This window comes from Coloeus monedula, assembly GCF_965178545.1.
Source record: "Coloeus monedula genome assembly, chromosome: 1".
In the NCBI taxonomy this organism is placed as follows: domain Eukaryota; kingdom Metazoa; phylum Chordata; class Aves; order Passeriformes; family Corvidae; genus Coloeus; species Coloeus monedula.
The window spans coordinates 50,853,847-50,870,523 of NC_138781.1; the positions used below are offsets into that span (position 1 = coordinate 50,853,847).

General features: G+C 36.5%; 1 protein-coding gene across 1 annotated transcript in view; it reads right to left on the bottom strand.

Moving 5' to 3' along the window:
• The window catches only part of CNTNAP2 (contactin associated protein 2), a gene marked incomplete at its 5' end in the record, with an annotated part of 1,036,243 nt that overhangs the window by 161,075 nt on the left and 858,491 nt on the right, over positions 1 to 16,677 (bottom strand). Inside the window, one exon of the mRNA XM_082287522.1 lies at positions 7,273 to 7,400. Coding sequence (XP_082143648.1) covers positions 7,273 to 7,400 — 128 coding nt within the window. The remainder of the gene's footprint in view (positions 1 to 7,272; positions 7,401 to 16,677) is intronic.

Genomic DNA, 16,677 nt, shown 5'->3' on the forward strand with positions numbered 1-16,677 from the left:
GCACTATTTGCAGGCATCCTGTTGCTTCAGTCTGGCATAAAAAAACATGTCCAATAGGAAAATGGTTAAACTCTGTGTGATCTGTACTTTTTCCTGCTCTGTAAGATGACTAGCTTTCAAGGGTAAGGTTTGCTTTCAGAAAGCAACAGAACAAAATCTGACAGAGAGTGGGATACAATAGAGGATATTTATATATAACCTATGAGTCAATATCTTTCTGTGTTAAAACTGTGTCATTTTACAAGCCTTTATTCCATGGATACACATGTATTCAAAGTTTGAACTGAAAGAGAATTTTATGGCCATGTAATAAACCTCAGTAAAGGTCATGTACTGCAGAAACATTGAGAGCTTATAAATCATTAATGTCACCAATTCCCTGTGGGTTTGGAGATGATATAGAAGAAGAAGCCTTACATTCAGGGTGGTATGTAGAAAGAGCACTTGCAGAATCTTACAGTCCTATGGAGGCTAATTTGTCCCAAATTTGTAGGCCAAAATGTCTCCTGTTGTACAAATGCAAAGGAGTAGGAGAAAGGTGTCTAGAATGATTAGTTAGGTTTAAGTATTATCAAAAAGAAAGAAAATATTTTTGGAACTTGAATAACTCCAACCATACATGTTCACACGCTGTTCACACTGCCTACCACTCCCCATCCCCTAAATCCAAAGACAATTCCAGGCTGATTTGCGATTTTGGAGACATTAGGTCTTCTCATTTTGGTACTGTCCACCATGGGTCATCTAAGGTAGAGGTTATCTTGCTGAAAATGTACATAACAGGAACTTCTAAATTAAATTCAAAGTTTTTTAGTGTACAACATCAGAGAATCCCTTTTGAGTATAATTACAGTGCTTTTGAGAATTGGTTGCAAATTGAAAAGGATGACAAAACTACCAGCCAGAATGCCAGTACTTGGAGCACTTTGCAGCTCAGGAAGGATATGAGAACACACATAAGAGAAGGACATACTTTATCCCATGTTCACCTTTAATTTTCCTGCATATTTCAGCATGACAGAGAAATGCTCTAAATTCATGTGAACAATGGAGATTTTCTAGCTCCTATTTTCAAGACAAGCAAAGTTTTATTTACATGGCCAGAAACAGCCTATGTTTGTATGAGATAACTGGCCACAGTCTAAGTTTTCCTGGGAGGTGAGAAATATTTCTCTTAGAAATATTAAGACTCCACAGGAGGGCATTTAAGCACTGTTTCCTAGAAAAAATATTTCTGCATGAAGATGAAAATAAAATCCAGTTAAACTTCACAATAAATTTAACTATGCATTATAAAAGAGGGTTAAAGGTGAAGGGAAAGTGAAAGTCCTAAGAATGAGAAATGAAATTATTTAAATCAGATATTAAACAACCTCAAAAAAATGGATTTTTTTACTTAGAAAGTTGTAGAAAAATTACCTAGTGGGTAATTTTTTTTCTCTTGGGCCTCTGAGGAAAGCAATTGCATATGAAGGATAACCACAGCAGTTTGATTAACTAAAATGTAGATCCCTACCCAAATCCAAACCAAAGACTGTTGTTTTCACTGAAAGAATCAAATGAGTCTGAAATGGTACTTCTTGGTTGGCAGGCTGCTTTTATTGAAAGGATGCTTTTCTTCTGTTTTGCTGGTAGCCCTGGAATGACTGTGATAAGCAGTGAGCACAATGTCTTGATGTATTTTGAATGAATCTGTATTCCACTTGAATTGCACAGTTTACCATCTAGTGCAGCACATAAAGAAATGCTGGGGTAATAGATGTGGAAATCCAGCAGACAAATTTTTGTGTGTACTGAAGGCACCTATAGGTACTGGTGAAAAAAATTTAAACTCTTAGATGGATCAAGTTTTGATCTGTATTTTCCTTACTGAACATATCGCAATTCATTTGGAAATCATAAGAAATTAGTAATAATAGAAAAAGTTATAAAATAAAAATAATATAAAAAAGGATTGCTAGATATATCCAGCAATATAAGCAAACAAACAAAAAAAAGGAATGTAGAAAAATCTAGAGCTTTTGATTAGTTTTCTAACCATAGTGGCAGAGAAGTAATTAACACCTCAAAAGGGAATTGTCTAAATTTCAGATATGTCATCCCATCACACAAGCCTCTGGCAGAATCATTGCTTCAGGAGTTTCAAAAAAACCTTTTTGTATTTTCCTGAAAGCACTCTGGCTAGGTTTTGTTTTTTTTGGTAGGGGACGTCGCTGATGTTAATTCTCATTTGATACCATGTTTTCACTTCCATTAACCTGTAAGACAAATCACTATATAACTGGAATGTTGTCTAAGACAAAGTAGGAGTAAATTGTTTCTACTTCCAGTAGAGGACTCAATTCCAGTTGGATCTTTCAACAATTCAAATAGGTTGTTTTTGTTTGGTTGTTTTCTTTCTGGGATACTCTCCAGCTTACCTTACCTATGTATGAAACAGTAACAACACTGCAGATCTCTCTGAGTCAACACACTGCACATCCTACTAGAGAATTGACCTTGGTCATAGGTTTCATGTGTAACTGGAAACTGCACTGTAAGGCTATGCTGTTTTTTTCTCTGAAACTCAGGTGGTACCCTTGAAAAACAAGTTCAAGATGTTGAAAGAGTCCTCAATTTGCAATGTAATGAAAATGGATTTAGCATGCACATGAAGCAGTTAATTTATTTTCATTAAAAGTGACAGTTCTGAGTCACCAAACTGCACATGTGATGCATAAGAAATACTTAAGGAATACAAACTCACACCTTACCAAGGATACCAGCCTCCAAGCACTGACCCTGGCAGTGGCTGTCTGGTTTAGATAAAAACCCAGAGTCACAAAAAATGTGCATGGCCATTCCACTGTCTGAATAAATAAGCCAACTCTGCTGGAACATTCTAAAAGGAGTAAAGCCAGAAGTGATATTTAGGAATGAAAGAAACAAAGTATCAGACATGAAAGGAGTAATGATGAGCCATGATCAAAACCATTGAAAAAAAGAACTCAAGGTGTATTTCCCCTGAGAACACACATGCACAGTCATATGCACATGTGCACAAACAAAATCAATGCACTGATGGAAGAACTGGGTTTTGATTTTTTCCTGAACTTCTCTTATCTGTCAAGGGGACATTTTTTGTCTGTCACTGCAGATTCTCTTCACGCTGCTGATACTGGTCTTCATGAAAACTTAGCTTAGAAAGAACCACAGTCAATGAATGCAGCTGCTTCCTCCTCCACATTTTGAAGATTACAGATAATAGAAGTAATACACAAGAAAATGATTCATGGCTCAGAAATCAAAGTCTTACTGGGAGGATAAAACCTGTACAGCAGAGAAGATGGAAAAAACATAAATCTGAGCTGTGTAAAAAACATCTCCCCCTTAAATTCTGTCTTTTCTATAGAGGAAATGGGACAAAAGGAAAATAGACTCAAGGAGAAAAGCAAATCTAGAGCAGAATAGTCAGTCTATTCCCCTCTGGGCTTATAAAGAGCAAACTCGAATCAAAATCCTTGGAAGTCCTTGGGAAAAGGATACTCTTAGCAGGTGGCAAATATAGAAGCTTTGTGAAAACCGTTATTTTCCTAAGAGGAATGAAAAAATTTCTTCAGAAGGTGCCAGAAGCCAGAAATGTAATTTTGATTCAATATGATTTTTGATGAAATCTCTGTAGCAATAGCCCCACCATAGCAAGGTAAGTTATTCGGTTTGGTTTCAAAAGAAATTACCAGATCTGCTTTTGAAGCTTTGATCTACCACCTCAGGCTGAGCTTAGACAGAAAAAAACCCTCAACATACTTGCATTCTTCTCTAAAGGGAGAAAGCTCGAGGTGCCCCTTTGCATTACAGTGAAATAGCATAAAGAGATGGACAAAGTCTTTCTATTACTGGTCGGCCAAGGCTAAATTCAGGGCAGCTGAGGAGCCCAGGTCCTATTACTCAAGTATTAGAAAAACTGTAATAGGTCTGTAAAGGAATTAATCAGTGTCTCAAAGTTAGCTGAAGAATAAGAATTTTTAATTTGTGGTTCTATGGTGCCCATTTTTCTATATCCTGCACAGAACACCTTCACTTCAGAGAAAACAAGTGTAGTTCCCTTATCCAGTATTACTGTGGAATCTAAGGACTGATTTTCTTTGTTTACACTTTTAATTCCAGTTCAGCTAAGAGGATATTGAGAATGTGCTGATAAACTGCCTCTGTCATTCTGTAAGTACAACGCTCATACCGCAGTGGTCAGGAAGGACAGCTTTGCTTTAAGTCTGCATAGAGCTGACATTTGCTGAAAACCCTTGCTTGATCTTTGAATCATTGCAATACAGTGTCAAAAACCCCCACCAAATTCATCTCCTGTTTGTGCATCTGTTCTCCATGAAATTGGATAAGTTTGTTTTCCTGGTAGATCACCACTTAGAAAAATCTTTAGATATTTAGAAAGCATTCCTCAACACTAAAATAGCAAAGAGACATCCTGGATATTAAATCCAAGGTGCAAACCAGGCCCCAGACCAGATTTATGGGATTTTTGGCACAGTGACTAGATGAGTCTTCATCATTCTCGTAGAACAAGGCAGCTTAAGCAGATCTTTAGAGGGGTAATAAAGGCCCTTTTTGCTGAATACTTTTCAGAATTCAAGTAGAGTTTTCTGAGGTGCAGTTAAATAAGAAAAATACTTCTGGAACACAAAGATGTATAATCATGAATAAACCAGTTTTCTGATCTCTATCTCCAACAATAGCCACTATTTGAGAACAGGTAATAAATCAGGCAAAAAGAAAAATGAAATTGTCATTTGTGGGACCAAAATAAAACCTGTATTTTTGAGAGAAGAATAGTTATTTTTGCAACAGGAAAACAGTTACGATTCTGCAATCTTCCTTGGTTTGTGTCAAAACAAATTGCACCGAGATGGATGATTTTCAGATTTACTCTGGTCAGTCAATAGTGTAGGAACAGTTAATTGTCATGGTTTCTGCTGATTAATGGATCCTTCAGAATTTGATGAGCATGGGATGAAGTGAACTGCATGAAATAACAAATGTCTTTGCTTTCTTTAATCCTCTTTGCCCTCAGATAGTAAGCTTTCAGCTGTCTCTTTAAGGACTGCAAAGGCCATCAGTTCTGTGGTACTCTTACTCCTGTACTCATGTGCAGATGTGAGTTGGCCTAGGTGACATACCACTGTCACTAGATATTACACAGAGGTAGCTATGAAGTGTGTGGCAAATTATACTGTAGTTCTGATGGGAAAACATGACTTCATGTGCTGCAAAATATCACTAGACTATGGGTTGATACAACACATGGCATGGACAAGATGAGATAAGTTGTCACAGTATTGGCTGCAACCACAATGAGAAATTCTTCTAAATAGGTAAATTTTTATTTGACTGGTTAGGCACTCCTACTTGTTCCACCTTACTTGCAAGCAAAACAAAAATCTGTATTTCTTAGCCAGTCTTTATAACTGTAACTGAATTTCATTTACACATGCAACTGAATTTAACTGAACACATGAACAGTCCTGTGATGACACTCAACATCTTTAGTACTAATAATGTTGGTTTTGATGCATGCAATACACCAAAAAAAAAAAAAAAAAAAAAAAAAAAAGAGAATGAATTGCTTTGTAGTTTGTTGCTCTTCTTCTTGTTGTTGTTCTTAATACTTTCCCAGAAATGTAGTACTTTGGATCTTTCTTCTAATTTGGAACAAAAGCACAGTTTAAAATTTTGGCATTTTCCCTGGAACAGAAACCTTGTTTTCCACAAGGTGAAACAGCAGATGTTGTATATGTTCAAGAAAGAATACAAAGGGGAATGCTTAGTAAATGCACTGGGAATATAAACCAGGAGCTTTTACTAACTGTAAAGGACTAGGCTCTATATTATCTCCTGTGAGAAAAATTATACCAGATTTTTGACAATAATAGATGGTCATGGAAGTAAAATCAAATTTTTTCATAGGCAAAGTTTTTTAAAAACTAAGAATCATATCTGTAAAGTATGTAGAGAAAATTAAATTAATCAGGATGGTAGGAATACACCCGCTCACTTTCCCAAAAGGCTGTGTCACTCAGTCACATTCTAATAAAGGCTACTGCCTGCTCAGATGAGGTTTCATTTATACTAATACTTAGAAATGGCTCACACTTTAGAGACTGATATTTCTAGAAGCACTCAGATTCAGGATATGAATAATACAGGTGCAAGAAAAATGCTATTCACTATTTTTTGTCATCAGTTGTAAGAGCCTATTACAAAAAAATTTATCAAACATAGCTGAGACACAAACAAACACAGACTGACCTGTGACTGGTCAAACACCATAAATAAAAAGCAATAAATATATGATGTGAATATTTCTGCATCACCTCAGTCTTACAGGCTGAGTTATAGTACTCTTTACTGTGGATGGGTTTTATACTATTTATAGATCACACAAATATTAGTTGTTTTAAACTAAATCAGACAACCTTTCCTTACTGCACCTATTGTAAGACAACTGCCTTAAAACACAGTGGACAAATAAAACATGTGTGTCAATTGCACAGAGTTTAAATTTTTGAAGTGTGATTTAGAAGGACCTTAAACAGTTGCTCTGCCTTTGGTAGTGAATTTCACCTCCTGAAATATAAAACAGACTGAAGCAAGACTACAGTTTTCCTCACTGCGTTCCAATTTTGAGTGTGTGTGAGGTGGAAATTGACACAACACTGATTTATTCTATCACTAGATGATCAAATTGGAGGATGTACACCTCCTAGCATCACTCAGCCTGGAAACCAGAGACTACTCCAAAAATCTCCCAATGCTTTACGTGGAAACATCTAGTCCTGATACACTTAACATTTGATAACAATCTTGTCAAACTTTATGCACCTATAGCCAGCGATTACAGTGATAAGTTTTGCCATCATGCTACCATTTATATCCTGTAAGCATAGTAATGATAATGACACTGACCAGAGCACCCAATAGCATCACGGACGTTGAGAGATGTTATTATGCAATCTGTATTACTGCTCATCTACATAAATTTAGTTGAATAATCCAAGTTGCCACATTTACCATAAAATAAAGATGAATATTGATATTTTAAATGAAAATATAAGCCATTATATGTGTATTGTCATAGACAAAATTTCTCAAATCACATCATGATTTCATAGCAAAAGGCCTTTTGAGCAGACCACCATAAGTTCCCACAGGGTGCCTCCAAAGTTACCCCTTTCCAACTGGATTTCTACCCAGGAGTAAGCGGAAGAAGACCAGAGGACTTACGATCTCCTTGGCAGCGCACAGGACCCACGGACACCTTGGCTTCAGACCCAGGCCGGTCAAGGTCTCCAACCACCACCTGGCTGACTGGTAGGTGCTCTTTGTATGACAACATCCCAGAGTCTTTCCTCCTGAATTACAGAGAGACAAAAAGAAAGCAACTGTGAAACATATGAAATTATTTTCCTTGATCTAAGCACCAAAAGAATAGGTATGCAAAAATTGCATGCAGCTCAAACCCCATTTTAGTTAGCAAGACCACTAAAATTCAATTTATAGTCGTGTCTTAGAGTCCCTCATTTCAACTGCAGCAAATAACCTAGTGCTTTCTTCATGCTTGGACCAAATCACTGTGCCCAGTTACAACATTTTTCCTTTATTATTTCAACAGCTGAAACCAATTGGCATTGAGTGTTCTTTCTTCCAAATAGAAAATGAAATAAGCAATATTTAATGAGGTATTTTATCTCTCAGCTGGTTTTCTCTGTGGGTTTTTTTTGGTTGTAGATTTTTTTTGTTGGTTTGTATCTTCTGTTTTGTTTTGTTTGCATTTTATTTGTTTTTTGATATAAACACATAAAAGGCTAAATTATCCACAAAGGAAAAAATGCCCTATATATAGTGTTAAGACCATACTTTCTGGCACAAAAGAAATAAAAAGGAAACAGAATAAATCCAAGTATTTCTCTCTGTTCCACTCCCCCCCCCCCCCCCCCCCCCCCTTTTCAGCTCTATCCTGCCGTGTAATTGAGTATCTAAAGTAAGGAACTTTTTGATCTAAAAAATCAATTCCTTTGTTCAAACATACCCTAGGATGAAAGATGAATTCAGTATCTGGAAAAGTTAACTGAACCACACAGTATGACTATAACCGAGAACTTGTAATGATTTCAGGAAAATGAAAGCCTTTTTCATCTCTAACTTGGATGACTCCAAGATCTGACTCATTATATTGCTAATAACTGGGCAGTACAGCAGGGATCTGCATGATCTGTGGTAATGTTCAGAGTCTTCCAGTAGGACAGTGGTGTTTTCCCGTAGCATCTCCAGTCATCATCCTTATTTGGTCCATCTGAAGAGATGGAAGGCAAAACACTTTTAAAAAGAAGCACAACTAAGCTAATTAAGAAAATAACCATCACGTTTTTGAACAACAGTTCATTGGAACTAGTGCCTGTTGTCTGTGATGAAGAGAGCAATTAGAGATTTAATTACTAGAGTTTATCAAATAGCAGTGACTTTTTTACTTAATCTGTGTGTTCTTCCCCATCAGAGAACTTGCCTTGCACCTTTGTGTTATGTGACCCTTTGTGTTGCTGAGATCATTAGCCCTCTCTGGCTGGACACAGCTACACCAGGTGCTCTGTTGGTGAGGTTGCTACAGGACATTGTTAGAAAGGGAAGAAAATGGGGAGGAGGAACCCTGGCAGGCTGCTCCTGCACATTGTGCTGGCCTGTAGCATACTGCTTTTCATCCCCAGATTGCCATGCCCTTTGCAAAGACATCCTTTTCATCAATTTGGAGACAAGCAGCATAAGAAAGGAAAGATTAAAGGACTTTCCATTTAAGAAAGAAAAAAGTGACTAGCAAAGACAGGTATGTAGACCTAATCTTCATCACTGCTAAAGACTGCATCCATGGGACTCACTCCCTTCTAATAGAGGATAAATGTAGGTCATCACTTTACTCTTTCTGAGGATTTCCTCTGAGACTGGCTTTCACTGCAAATTTTTACTCTTTCAAAGAGCACTTTAAAGATGGACATATCTATTTAAAATAAAGAATTCTTCAAAGAGCAGTAAAAAGAAAACTATTGGCATTTCTCTTTCTTTCTTTCCTCTCACAAAACCAGCTAATATTTCAGGTCCAAATAAGGATGTTAAAGGGTGGCACTTTTCCTGTCACCAATAGCTTTCACCTTCTTTGAAGGAAATAAAAAGGAGTAGTAACAATTTTCTCCCTCTTTACTGATCATTTTTTACTCATTTTAATATCTTATTTATGTGCTTAGTGATATGGTGACTTTAAAGCTGTTGCCATGACAATAAAAGCTAAATGTTAAGAGTTCTTTTCAGAAATAGCCTTATTTTCTGGTAATCACTTACTTGTGTCATCGTTGTAGCAAATGCATTTTCCCCTGCACTGAAACTGTTGAGGGCTGGGAGTGCTGAATTAAGAGTTGAGAGAGGTGAGTAGCCTTTTCACCAGCAGAACCTGGGTAGTTCTTTCGCTCTTAACAAAAATGGGATAATGATGATTTTTGGGCCGCACATGTGCCAATAAGACAAGTAGACTCAGAGACTGAATGGCTCTGTTATGCTTTTCTAACATACTTGCAGTTCCTCTGGACACACTATCAGTGCTGACAAAATCAAAAAAGTTTAAACCAAAGACTAATTATTATGCTTGACTTTGTACAACACACTTAGAAATAATCACAGCTCAGACACTCAATTCCTGCAAGTGATAATGCTTCTGACGGTATTTAAAGACTTTGCACATTAAGAGGGCGGAGGAAGTCTCTGAAGTTTTTCCTCACCAAAGAAAATCCCCTCAAGAGAATAAAGGTTGAATTCAGAGAGTGTCATATTCCTATTAATAGCCAAATGGGAGATGAATGAATCTGATCAAATCCTGTAATTATTACCAGGAGATATTGATGAAATCTCAGTGTAATTTTCTATTCCTAATTTCTTTTCCTATATATAACAGTCTGCAAAGTGCTTCAGGGTGCCTTTCAATGAAAGTAGCAGATATTAGTGCGAGATTTATCATGTTTTGATTATGATCATCTACTTCTTCTTTATAAGCATTCTGTGGTATGTAAAGAAGAAATGCATTATACATGTATCAGCAAATGACATATTCAAAGTAATGATAAGATTCTATATCATTATTAATTTGCTTATATAATGATTTAATACAACCAGACTTCTGCTACTGGAGTAATTTATTTTCTGTGATTTTGTTAGACTTCACTTAATTATCAGTCCAGCCATACAAAGTAAAACAAATGAAGAATATACTACAGGTAGGAATGGAATAAATTTTAAAAGATATGGTTTCATGAGTTGGGGAATTGAAGTTATTTTGATAATATAAATAAAACACCTGCTGGACTGGAAACATAGTGTTAAGCACAGGTAATTTAGTGATTAGCAGTGGTTTGAAGAATGCAAACTCCAAAGTATGACCATTCCAAACGTCTACAACTTTCCACCTCTCACAAGACCCAGATTTTTACTATGTAAGCACCTCTGTATTAATCCCTGCATTTCCATAATCTGAGGGAGGTATAAAGCAGTTTAGTCCAGTTTGAGTCTGCAAACAAATTCCTGTAAAAACATTGTGAAGAGCACAGACATACAAAATACTGGTATTTTCCCTCATCCAAAAATATCTGGCAAGAATTTTATTTATATTAAAAATGCTAAGAAGAATGAATATTACAGACAATTTAATGAACAATGCAATTTTGGCAGCAAATGTAATAATCTGGAAGTGAGTTACTTGGAAATATGCAAGGTCTAATTAACAGGATTAAAACCAGGGCAAACAAAAACTAGGATTAAAGCAAATCTAACTAACTCTTGAGAGGTTTTGATAAAATTTAGCTAACTTTTTAATAGACATACTGTGCAGCACAAAAGCCATGCTTTTAGATTCACTCTGTACCCAGGTGAATTCCATCTGCCCTTTGGAATTAAAAACTGCAAACCATATACTCTAGGACAAAAGTTTTTATTTCCACTGGATTTTGCTGTTCTCCAGGATTCTTGTGGCTCTTTTGGCCCTTTGCTGCATATCTTGTCACCTCAGATGCCCTTATATGTTAAGTTGGAGCTAATGACTCACCCTTGATTTGTCTGACAAGGGGTATTATGGAAAATTTCTCATTACTGTACAGGGTCATAAAAACTGACAGATGATCATAACTCAATTTAATTTTTTTTTTTTAAACACTGGCATTAGACAGGATAAGATCCTAGGAAATACGTGGTTCCTAATGGCAAAAGAAGGAGGAACTTTTACAGTTAAGACTGATCTTAAGGCAATTAAACTTCTCTAGCATGCATAAAATATTTTTACTTTTGAGAGCACTCACCTCCTGAAAGTCCAAACAATTTGATGAAAGATCATCTAATTCCAGCACCCAAATTGCAAACATAAATCCATACTTTTATTTCTATTAGTAAAGATTGATTATACCAAAGACATGAAACTGATGGTGCAGCATTCATAAGTAATCCTTGCTTAGAAATTACAAAAGAATGCATTGATCAGATTAAATTAATTTAAGGGGTGATACACTGAGAAAGTGGTCAGAAATATGTCTCATTTAAAAAATATATCAGGAAGGAGACTGAGGAAGTTGACACTGGTTCTACAGAACTTTCTTGCCTGAAAGGACTTCTTGACTTTCCTTTCAAATAGGAGTTTGTGAGAAGCTGAATAACCACAGCAAAGGTGAATAATGGAGAAAGCAAATGGGGCTCTGCTTTCTTTTGAACAATGTGGAACCAGTTTCCTGCAAAAATCTGCCTTTTCTGAGTATATGCTCATATTCTCCTTCCAAAAGACCAGTGGAGACAGAAAGTCTCTTCAAGCAGAGCAGCTCCTCTTACAAACTTCAATTCTTTAGTGTTATTTCAAAGAAGTAGTGGAAATTCTTCTCTTCATTTGAGGTCTAGCAACTCTTCTGACTTGATTGCTAATTTTTCTGATTTCCATACTCAGATATTCTAAGAATGAAATCTAGGAATTATACCCTGCTGTAATTGATCTTTGCATCTGTCAACAATTTAATCAATTTTATGTCTGAATTTTAATTTTTTTAAGTAAGTCAGGGAACCTATGTGGCATTTCCTTTAGAAGAAATGCTAAATTGGGATGTCCCTTTCACCTTGGTTACAGAGACAAAATTACTTGGGATTCAGCTGAAGCCAAGAAAAGAAACTTCTGTGAACATAGAGCTGAAAATGGATGATATGGGAATTTTCAAAGGAAAAATTGACATTGGAAAGGACAACAGCTTGCTCAAATAATTTTTTTATAGTATTTCAATTTCATTTGGCATTTTAAAATCAGCACTATTATTTGATCTCAAAATATTTCAAAATTTGAAAATTCTTTAAAAAAAATAATAGTTTATAAAAATATTAACAATATCCCATAATTAACAATGTCCAAAAAGCTTTTTAGTCACCCTAAAATTTGAAATGCTTTGTTTTATGACAGAAATGAGAAAACTCTCCTCTGAAGAAGTGTAATCAATTGAAGGACAATAAATTAAATGCTCCGTTCAGCTACTCAACTTGCCCCAGAAAATTAAATCTATATTTAGATATTTAATTATATAAATCTATATTTATGATTTCTATATCACTTTGTCTAAGAGAAACCTACATTTATTCCATGATCCCATCATAGATGCCAAACCTTCCCATGGAACAGCACCTACTTTAGCTCTGAGGGAAGATAATAATGAAGGACTCTACTGAGTATTACCACCTGTTTTAAAAATTACCTAACTTAAAACACCAAGAATTTTAATTACACTTTTGTCTATCTGAATGCATTACAGTGATGCTAATAATTTACTGTGCGGACACTAGAAGCACTTATCTAACGAAATGTGTGTTTTCTGCACTAATGATTGCACAGTTGCAAGGTCTATGCAGATAAATGATGAATTCTTTACTTCATCTAGTCTACTGACTAGCCACAAGCCTTTGGCTCACATCCCATCAAGCTATCAGACCAAATGTACTTCTGGTAGGATTTTTAGGGCACAAGGATCTGTATTGGAAGAAATATTAAAAATCTCAGAGCAGCAGCTCAGAGGCTTAATTTCTTGGAGTTCTTGACAACTTTGACAGTTTTATTTTGTGTGACTGAAAGAGCTAAATAAAAATAATTGACTATGGCATGACAAAATAACAGATGGCTATAGTTAATGCTGACTTCAGCCCCTACATGCCGGTTGAGTTCAATATGGCACTGAAGTGCATAACTTTGTGTTGAATTTGGTCCAGAAAACTGAAAGAAGTATGGTACTTCCTGCATCCAGAAAATGTCAGTAAAACCCATTTGTATAAGCATCTACCACTACTCCTACCCTTCCACTGGCATTTGCTGCAGTGTTCCTCCTCACACCCCATCTATGCATATACCTCATACAAAACTGAAACCAATCTATGGCAGGCACGTTGGGAATATAAGGATGCTGTGATTTAGGTCATGTTTGAGCTGCTTGTATAGCTTTGACACCAAGTATTTAGGGAAAAGGTCTCTATTGATCACAACCTGGATCAGAGTTGTGAACAGAGCACTTGATTAGGCAACCCCACAAAATCTCCATATGTATGAGAAGTATGACCAAAAAGGGCAACAAAGCAGGTGGAGGGTCTGCAGTACAAGTCCAATGAAGAGCAGCTGAGGGATCTGGGGTTGTTTAGCCTGGAGAAAAGGAGGCTCAGGAGAGACCTTATCACTCTCTACAGCTACCTGAGAGGAGGTTGTAGAAAAGTGGGGGTTAGAGTCTTCTCCCAGGACAAGGACAAGAGGACAAGAGGAAATGGCCTCCAGTTGCATCAAAAGTGGCTTAGATTGGAAAAACATCACAGGTGACGTTTTGGATGACGGAAAATTTAAGTTACTTGCTAAACATCACATACAAAAAAACATACCAACACCCCTCTTCTAAATAATTATCTAAGTAGCCAATAAAGAGGCAAAATATAGGAGAAGTAGCAATGTCTCATATTATTAAAATTCCACATTACTATTTGACTATTTATTTCCTTTCTGTAAAGGCCCCTACCACATATGTGCTGATTTTTAAGAAAACGTAGGTATTTGAGTCTATTTTTCAGTAAGCTCTCTCCATTCTACCTGACCCCAAAATTTAATTGTACCAACCACAACATCTTACTTTCTATATCTATAATCAGTTCACACTCTTTAAATACTGTATTTTAAGGGTATTGCACATAATCTGTGTCCCCTCAGAAGACCCCAGTTTCAGTCCTTAGAGGCAACTTTCACATTGAACTTTAATTTTGTCTCCAGTCTCAGCCCCAGAAGGTTGCTTCCCATTTTACTTTCATGAGTGTGTGGAAGAAGGCAAATCCCCAGTAGCAATCCTTCTCTCAAAGTGGTACTTACCCCATCAGGACAGATGACCAGTTTTATTTAGTCTTTCTTACATAGCACACAGCTTGTATGTCTGTAGCTCTTTTCTCCCGACCAGGATTTCCTAACCTACTGCTGTTCGAAGCTGGAATCACTGATCCTACAAATTATTATTTTTTCTTTCTGCTTATCTAATAAATAGAAAACTTCTTTCTAACTGAAAAATGATCAGTAAAAGTAATCTAAAAATGAATTCCACATCAGGACTGTGAAATTTTTCATGCTGTTGTAATCATTTGTTAGACCTATGGAAGGTAGGTCCTACAAATGGTGAGTAAATGGGGAATAAAGAGATACTTAAAATATGCCAAAGTTAAATGGAAGAAGAAATTTGTAACAACTGTCACTAAAAAACCACCATACCAAAATGAAACCTTAAAGGATTATCTACAAATTGCGCTATAAACATAATGAATGATGTTTCTATGTCTACTGAGGAAGGAGAGTGGGGTCTATTATCATGAAAGCACTCTAGTTAGAAGAAGAATTAAATATCCCACTACAAAATAGTTTAAATGTACACCCATTCATCAGAAATAATTATTTGAAAGTGAATGTTCCAAGATATTCAAGCACATTTAAAGCAATGGTGCAGCATAATTAACAGAGGTCTTTATTTGTTATGTAAACACTTTGCTATCAAGCACAAGCAAAACTAGGATACTTTCCTCTGGTAGTAAACATGCACATATATCTCTCAGAATTGATTTAATTTCAATTAAGTTCCTTTTTTACTGCTTTTGCTAAAAAGATGGATGACCTTGGTTTATAGTGATATGCAAATTTACCTGTAGGTTAATTTCTTCCTGACCTCTTTGTGTTTTTATGATATCATTACCTCTTGTATGTGTGTGTGTATATCTCCACACACAGTGGAGTAACTGAGGAAATGAGAAAGGATACTACACAAGGTACTTACTGAAGTTTCTAAAAAAATTGTGATTTCTGAAATGTGTACAACTGTGTCAGCTCAAGAGGCAGCTGGGTTATGTGGGACTCTACACAGACATTCTCTCACTGCAGTTACTCTGAGCATTATGAGAAAACTCAGTGATGGAGATTAGGATTTGAGCCACAGGGAAGGCATGGTATGCCACACTTTGTGCTAAATATTAGGCCAAATGCAGATGCCCTTGTTCAGAAAAATCTGTTTGTCTGCACTGACTGTAGAATGTCAAGCATTTGTTTAGCATTTTGTTGGTCACACCTATACAGGATTAGTGATATATTCATTAGCCAGACTGCTCCACTTTATTGCTCTGATGGGTTTCCATTATCCTTTCTGTTAGCCTTTGAGCTCAACTTTCCTTACATTACACATCACCACTTTTTTCTCGACAAAAGACTGGCACAGACTTAGCAGAATTCACCATTCATTTCCTAACACAATTCCATCTGAGCTGAGCCTGTCTTTTCCTAGCACAATACTTGATGAACTCCCCCAAGATTTTTACTACCAAGTCTACTGTGACAGCCCTGACTGCATAGACTAAAATGGCTCTGGGCCACATGTTTCTAACAACCTGCAACAATATGGTCATGAACAAAGGAGGCTGATGATGAAGTGAGCGAGATTCTCCATCCCTCTTATCTATAAGAATGGTGCTTTTCAGGACTCCAAGCAATTCTGGGTTGATTTTACAGGGAAGCTGACCCTGAAGCAATCGGGTTGTGCTTCCCTGGTATGTCAGAGTATGACATTTTTTATCAGCATTAGGTGAAGACAGAAATTAAAATATAATGTAACATAGGTCCAGAGGCCTAGGGTTCACAGTATTCACAGAGGGTACACCGAGAGCCTTGCCAAGGTTAAGCTGCATTTCAATGGACAGGTACGTTAATTTGCCAAATGTTGATGCTTCTTTTCTGACAGCTTAAACATAGTTTACTGCAGATGCTTCTTGCCTTAAAACAATGAGATAACTATTGTCTCATGGGCTTAGGGATACCAAGAAGTCTATCACTTCTACCTATAGCAAAGACTATGCAGGCAATGCAAGAAAGGTTGCAGTCACTCATGACAGCTCTCTGCTACTGCAGGCAGCCACCTCACCTAATCTCTTGCAGAATCTGAACATATCTGCACTAGTTTAATCCAGGAGGGAGATAATTTTCTTTACAGTAGCTCCTGTGGTGTTGTTTTTGGATTTGTGACCAAACCAGTACAACATAGGGATGTTTTTGTTATTGATCAGCAGTGCTTACATGGTCAA